The 7,594-nt window shown below is 37.0% G+C and overlaps 2 protein-coding genes across 2 annotated transcripts; one reads left to right on the forward strand and one right to left on the reverse strand.

Annotated features, from left to right (window-relative positions):
* Positions 1-1,438: 1,438 nt before the first annotated feature.
* On the reverse strand, positions 1,439-2,434 carry LOC148102986 (hemoglobin subunit beta-like). Its single transcript, XM_087839903.1, has 3 exons — positions 2,324-2,434; positions 1,962-2,184; positions 1,439-1,864 (listed from the first exon to the last, which is right to left on the reverse strand). The coding sequence occupies exons 1-3, from the start codon at positions 2,413-2,415 to the stop codon at positions 1,736-1,738; spliced, it is 444 nt and encodes a 147-aa protein (XP_087696029.1). The 5' UTR covers positions 2,416-2,434; the 3' UTR covers positions 1,439-1,735.
* A 2,426-nt stretch (positions 2,435-4,860) lies between these two features.
* On the forward strand, positions 4,861-5,819 carry LOC148102987 (hemoglobin embryonic subunit alpha-like). The gene is made up of 3 exons (XM_087840349.1): positions 4,861-4,981; positions 5,089-5,296; positions 5,630-5,819. The coding sequence occupies exons 1-3, from the start codon at positions 4,884-4,886 to the stop codon at positions 5,756-5,758; spliced, it is 435 nt and encodes a 144-aa protein (XP_087696475.1). The 5' UTR covers positions 4,861-4,883; the 3' UTR covers positions 5,759-5,819.
* Positions 5,820-7,594: the final 1,775 nt, after the last annotated feature.

Raw genomic sequence — 7,594 nt, forward strand, 5'->3', positions numbered from 1 at the left:
AGCAAATTTCTTTAAAGTTCATATCAACTTTCAATTTAGTAGAAAATCTAAAAAATAAAAACAATATACGTGTAATAAAGGAGGGCTGAGATGAAAGGCCAACAAAATGTGCCAGAATTTATTAAAAGTCAAGATGAGTGACCAATAAGCTTTCAGTTGGCCACTAAATAAAACTTAATGTGCAAACACAGAAAGAGTGTTCAAAGTAATAGCCTACCTTTCTAACCATTAAATGCGAGCTGCCACAGAGTAACGATTTTATTTGTTTCTACAGCTATAATGTTGTGTAATAAAAGTAACATCGCTATAACTTTATTGCAGGCTAGGAGGCTGCCGATGTTTTGCAGATCCCAGCACAAATTAATATTCTGACGATTATATTTTTTAAAATAATATCAACATTAATTCGATTCATTCTATAAAATAACTTTTTAGATGCCTGTATATATATTGTTGCTGCAGCAATTATGCTTTAAAATAACAGGGAAAATCCAATCCAAGATAAACCCAGAACACAACACAGCAGCACATGCTGTTTGCTGAGAACATCTGCTGACATTTTAGCTTATCTTCACTATCATCTTTATTATTGTTTATGATTCTTTTATAATTGTCCAGAGCAATACAATAACCAACAAAATTTGTAAAGCAAAGAAAAAAAAATGTGTACGTTCTAATGATTTATAAAACCAAACGCTGCAAACTTTATTTTCATTATAACCATGGCCAGGGTCACATGCTCTTATTAGTAATTGACAGTTTATTTGAGCTCGATCAGTTACAGCACAATCTGATTTACTAGAAGTAATGCCTTTAAAAAAAACACCCCAGAAGAAGATAGTAGTGATGTGGGATAATGCAGAATAAGGTATCGATCTAATACCAAGTAAATAAAGGCCCAGTTTTGCCCATACCAATACTGATACTGATACTTTAAATCTATATAGGCAGTTTATGTAGGGGAGAGCAGTGTATCAGGATTCATGACATGAGTCATGTCATACAGTTTACAAATTCTTAGCACATTTTAATGTCATTCTACACTAATGAGTAGACACAACTTATCTCACATAGTTCAGTGGGCTACATACTGAATTTAGAGGATACAAACAAATTATCAACCCTATTGCACTACAATTGATCCAATACCATGGTTGTTATGGATACCATCAACTAGAAGACACAATGGTGTTTTCTTTTTACAAGTATCACCTTGCTCACATTTTTCTGTGTGTGTTTGTGTTTGGATGTAGTTGTATTTCGTTTGTACATCAGCTGTCTCACAGAACAGTATAAAAGAACAGTGTGTAGGCGTATATATTTTTCTATATATGAACAAAGCTCACAAGGCTCTCAAAGAGTTACTTTTATTTACTAATATGACCATATATTCTGAAAAAAGGGAAATAAAATGAACAACTTGAGGTATATGCTTCATATATCTTATTTATTATCAGCATTTTGAGTCACACTTTAAAAACAGTCCTCTGTAGCTCTCTAGTAGTACTGTTTTCTGCGGGAGGACACCATTTAAAAATTAAAAGAATAGGCTCATTTATAGCTTGCACTACAAGATACACCCACTATTTAACTCTTCTGCTACATCCTGATATAATTACAAATGTTGGAAAAGGAAAAAACAACAAAGTGAAGAATATGCCCGTTGTTTTATTTATTTAAGCCTCCTTACGACATGATTAAAAAAACAGAGTATGTGACGGTCCTCTGTAGCTTTCTAGTAGTACTGCTTTCTGAGGGAAGACACCACCACTGCCAGGAACTTCTGAAAAGCCGCGTGTACCTCAGGAGTGAAGGCTTTACGCAGCTGGGAAGCAACCACAATGGTCAGGCAGTCGCCCAGGAGCTGTAACACAACACAACATGCATGAGATATCATGAACATGCTAAATAAATACATAAATGTCAATAGAAGCCAGTACCATCAGTTCAGCATTGCCTACCATGAAATTGTCAGGGTCCACCTGCAGTTTCTCAGAGTGCAGCGCGCTCAGCTCTGCATATGTGGCCTTGATGTTGTCCATGTCCTTCACGGCTTTTTCCAGAGCTTCCATGATAACCTTTCCATGAGACGCAACCCTTGGATTTGATGTGATGGCAGCAGCATTGTAGAGGTTTCCAAATCCACCGAAATACCTCTGAGTCCAGGGGTAGACAATCAGACACCTGAGGGAATATATGAATAATTGATTTGCTCTTGAAAATGTTAAATAGCTTACAATTACTAAAGAAGAGACATATATATATAATGTCATATAATCTTGCACATTCTTTAAGGGAGTAAATATCAGAAACATGGTCATACCTGGAAAAAGCTGCTTGTCCAACGACCGCATAGTCAATCTTGGAGAAGATGTTCTGGATCGTGGTGCGCTCAAAGTCTGTCCACACAACCATTTTGCCTTTTTGAGTTTTGCACTTGTCCTGTTGGTCAGCAGGTCAGCGCGTGCAGCTTTTAAAGGTCTGTTTCGCTCCACCCAAAGATATGCAGTTGGGTGGAGTTAGACAGTGGGATGTGCCAGTCTGGGGTTTGGCAGGACTATATTCACTTCACCATCAAACTGAATCAAAGAAAATGTGTCTTTTTTTTGTTATCATTAAATCATAAATTAAATTATAAATTATTTTCATTCGTCACTCTCAAAATCTGCTAATTTAGCCTCTGACCACTCAGATAGCTAGTTGTGTCCACTCAGGTATACACGTGAGCCTCATTAGCTTTTATTATTTTATGTCCTGTTTTTTACGTTTCACTGCAATGAAGGATCACCTCTGTCTGAACAGGAAATCTCAACTTGTGAGCTCTTTTGTGAACAAAAAAAGAAAAAAGTAAAAATCAACCCAGAGATATCCAGGAAACATTTATTGCTCTCAGGGTGGATCCACCTGTTGGAAGTTTAGATAAGGCAGAAACAAACGTCATCCTCAAACCTTGGTTATCACAAGTTTTAACTGCCTGAACAAACGGCAGTTAACTGCAGAATTTCAATTTGGAGTAATGACTCCTTGGCAATCTACATGTCAATATTTAAATCATAAATTTGAAGTGAAATTACATCCAATTTTGCTTAAATGAATTAGACCAAATCTGCCCCAAATTAACAGTATTTATAGTTACCAACATATTTTTTTCTCTCCATAATGTTTTTAATGTTTTTAAGGGAAAAATACACGACATCTACACAAATTTATGTTAAGGGCCATATGTGAAACATTTAAGATAAGAAACTAAGATTCAACCATCTCATCCATCCATTCATTCATTCATTCATTTTCTCCACCAAGGATGTTATTTTTTGGAGCATCTGTGTGTGTGTCTGTAGGGTTGTGTTAACAGTCCATTAAAATTTCCCTTCCATCCACCAAGATCAACTTAATAGCATAGCATCAAATAGCCCATGTACAATGAAATTGTGGATTTATTCATGATTTATAGGTGAAGAATGTACAAACATTCTTAGAACTCAGACACTATGAGTCTCACAAGTACAGTGGCTTGCAAAAGTATTTGGTCCCCTTGAACTTTTCCACATTTTGTCACATTACAGCCACAAACATGAATCAATTTTATTGGAATTCAAAGTGGTGTACACGTGAGAAGTGGAACAAAAATAATTCCAAACATTTTTTACAAATAAATAACTGAAAAGTGGGGTGTGTGTAATTATTCAGCCCCCTGAAATACAATACTATTCCCTCAAATGTAAATACTGCCCAGATAGTGAGCTCCTTTGGTGGGGGTTTGCGCTCTTCAAGTGCTTCTTGATCATTCCTTCATTTTCATGCACATGCTACTTTGCTTCCATAGCTTCTCCTCTAGAATAGTGGAAAGAAAGTGTAGTAAACATACATTTAGTTGCTTATCTGACTACATTTTTTCTAAGTTTCCAGTTTTACATCAGAAGCATTACTTTATATAGATTGTTGGTATTTTCTGATTTTTGAATTGATATAATAATGCGTCCAAAATCTCCTGTGTAAAAAGTGGTTTTATCCACTGTTAAGATTGCAGCTGTCAAAATATAAAAAATTAGCGCATGCTTGAAAAGAAAATGCCTTGTTATAAAAATCCTCTGATATCATTAATTAATTGTTTTCCATTCTGATATCCGTTTGCAACATAAATAAATACGGGATTCACTAATGTCTCACCTTAAAAACTGAACTGTCTATCAAAGTTGATTATTTCAGATGATAAACAATTATTTTAATAAACAGTCAAAGTTAAAAATACAGTTTTCATTTGTTAATGTAACCCATGAGCCAAAAACATTGCAATTTTAGGTATTTATTAAAAAGTATGTTACTTCATGATTTTCTATTTTATTTTTAAAATATATATATATATACACACACACACACACACACACACACACACATAGATATACATATTTAGTATACACATTCAGTAATGCGCATATACTATTATATTGTACATATATTTATTCGTATAATTGTCAGATTTACCCGCTCTTATATTTTGCTTGTTCTTATGTTATTGTATTTTTACACACCTCTGTTGCTTGTGAAGCTCGCACGCAAGAATTTCACTCGCATGTACTGTACCAGTGTACCTGCACATGTGATGTGACAATAAAACTGATTTGATTTTGTTGTCTAGAAATACATTTCCCTTTTCCACTCTTTGGTTTAGTTGTATTTCTTTATTGTGTGCACTAACTTTATAGGTGAACACCATTTAAAACTCTTTTTCTTCAGTAGTTTTCAAAGCTATGTTGGGCCTGTCCAAGAGCCTGTTGCTATCTCTGAGGTGTGTCGGGTGTGTCCGTTTACTGTTCTACATATAAAGGCCTAAAGCTTTTCTGGTGGTCAAGACAACTTCAAACGAAAAGTCAACAGGCAAGATGGCCAGTCTTTCTGCTAAGGACAAGGACACAGTCAAAGCCTTTTGGGCTAAGGTGGCTGGAAAGGAGGAACAAATCGGCTGTGATGCTGTCTCCAGGTAAATATGGATTATGACTTATAATCTACGAAGCCAAATGGACTGCTTTAACCTGCTCCTTTTTTAAAAATATATGTACTGTTAACTCACCTTAAATTTTTATCCAGGATGCTGACAGTGTACCCTCAGACCAAGATTTATTTCTCCCACTGGAAGGACCTGAGCCCCGGCTCTGCCCCGGTGAGGAAGCATGGAGCAACCGTGATGGCTGCAGTTACTGATGCTGTCAGCAAAATTGATGATCTGACCGGTGGTCTTCTGAGCCTCAGTGGGCTGCACGCCTTCACTCTGAGAGTGGACCCTGCAAACTTCAAGGTACTTATTTATTAAATCATAGCAGTGAAACTTTTTAGTGTTTTGCTGTGAAGGTTTGGACTTAAATAAAACAGATCACAACTTTTGTGCATTATCGTATTAATATCATAAAAATTTAATAGATTTAATATTTTTTTGTCTTTAGACAACCCAAGTTTTTCTTCCCAAGTAGCTATTCCCAAGCAAATCTATTTCTCACAGAAACATTATTAAACACAACATGTCTAAATTACACTTAACCCAGACTGTGCGGTTCAATTGTACAAAGACAATGTTTGCAGAATATTACAGCAATTAAATGTGACTTTAAATGAGGCTATCATTTTTTCACAGGTTCTCTCTCACAACCTCCTTGTGGTCCTGTCCACCACATTCCCCAACGACTTCACCCCCGAGGTCCACGTGGCTATTGACAAGTTCCTGACTGCGGTGGCGCTTGCCCTGTCTGAAAAGTACCGATAAATTGCACGGTCAACAACATGGGCTTGGATACTCCCAAACTGAATTTTAATGTCAAAATAAATAAATAAATAAATCAAATACAGTACAGCTGTTATCTGTGTGGTGAAGCGAATTTCTTTAAAGTTGATATCAACTTTCAATTTAGTGGCAAATCTAAACAATAAAAACAATATACGTGTAATAAAGGAGGGCTGAGATGAAAGGCCAACAAAATGTGCCAGAATTTATTAAAAGTCAAGATGAGTGACCAATAAGCTTTCAGTTGGCCACTAAATAAAACTTAATGTGCAAACACAGAAAGAGTGTTCAAAGCAGGGGCGATTTTAGCCCATTTTTGGGGGTGCTGTAGTAAAATCAGTGATATTTGACCGTCCCGTTGCTCCCATTGAAATTTATACAGCCTATTTAAAATCTAAAACTTAACATTATCTTGCCTGCTGTTGTTACCACTGTCCTGTTTGAAATGTAATGAGAGAAACTGGTTATTTTGTCATATGTGCATGTGCCGATAGAAGTTACTAACTAGCTAACTGACTGGATGCAGTACAGAGAGGCAGCCTCTCTGTACTGCATACTCACTATGAGCATCATTATGAGCATCATTCATTATTCTCCCGCAGTAATTAAGGTTAGGATATGGGTTTTTTTATTTTATTCCAATCCATTCTTCTTTTGCAGCATTTAAATAACCTTGATCAGATTTGATGGTTTTGTTACAGACTTTTCAAAAAAGTGTTTTGCTTTTCTTTCACAAATGTGGGGATTAAATTGTGTTAAAATGTACAAAACAGTGATGTCATCTTTTGTGACGAGGAACCAGGCACAGAGAGACTTGATGAATTTAAGAATCTTATGATTTAATAAAGAAATTTGCAGACTTGCACAGAGAGGCTTAAATTTTGATGACTGATAATGGAGATGAAGTCAGCAGACGATGAGGACAGGGAGGAACAGGGGTTTAAATGCACCAAGGAGACAGTCAGAGGGAACTCGGGACAACTGGAGACATTTAAGGATGCAGGGACTGACAGAGACGGGGAAGACGTCTCATCGTGACGAGTAAAGTTTATCTTGCCTGGATGGGAAGCTCTCTGGGTGCTCAGCACCCCCAAAGCTCTGATCCTAGAATCGCCCCTGAGGTGCAGTAAGCTGAAGACAGCCAGTGTTGCCAACTTAGCAACTTTCTCGCTATATTTAGCGAGTTTTCAGACCCTCTTAGTGACTTTTTTTTCTAAAAAGCGACAAATCTGGCGACACTTTCTGGTGTTATTGGAGACTTATTTATGTCGACTTTTTGATGTGAAAGCGCGTATCGCTCTTACTCTCAACAAGCAGCGGTGCTTTGGCACGGTGCACTTCACCCGTGCCAAAGCGCTCACGGGCGGAGGACAGTCCTCCCCCAGCTGCTATCAGGGCAGGAGATGTTCACACCTATGCCTCCAAACTGCAAATGAATCGCGCATGAGTGAAGCCGCTGCTCCCGCACTGACTGTAACGCAGTCAGATCTTATTTTACTGTTATGCTGTTTTGTGGATCACAACTTTTAAAACTACTAATAAACACACACACACACACACACAAACACAAAGTAACTCTCCCAGAGTGCCAATTTCGGGTCACTTTTGTCGGTCCAAGCCCGGGTAAAGGATCAGGGTTGGAATTGTGACATTAAAAAACAATAATTGCTAAAAGAAATTTAATTTGTAGTTCTAATTCTAAATGCATTTAGGACGTTTTTTTACTCACTTTATGTCTCTTCCACGATGTTATTTCTCTCTCCAACAACGTAGGTTACAATTACATTAGCATGGCCAATTATTCAAATTAGGTGATGA

This window comes from Neolamprologus brichardi, chromosome 4 (assembly GCF_056152115.1).
Source record: "Neolamprologus brichardi isolate AB-2024 chromosome 4, ASM5615211v1, whole genome shotgun sequence".
In the NCBI taxonomy this organism is placed as follows: Eukaryota; Metazoa; Chordata; class Actinopteri; order Cichliformes; family Cichlidae; genus Neolamprologus; species Neolamprologus brichardi.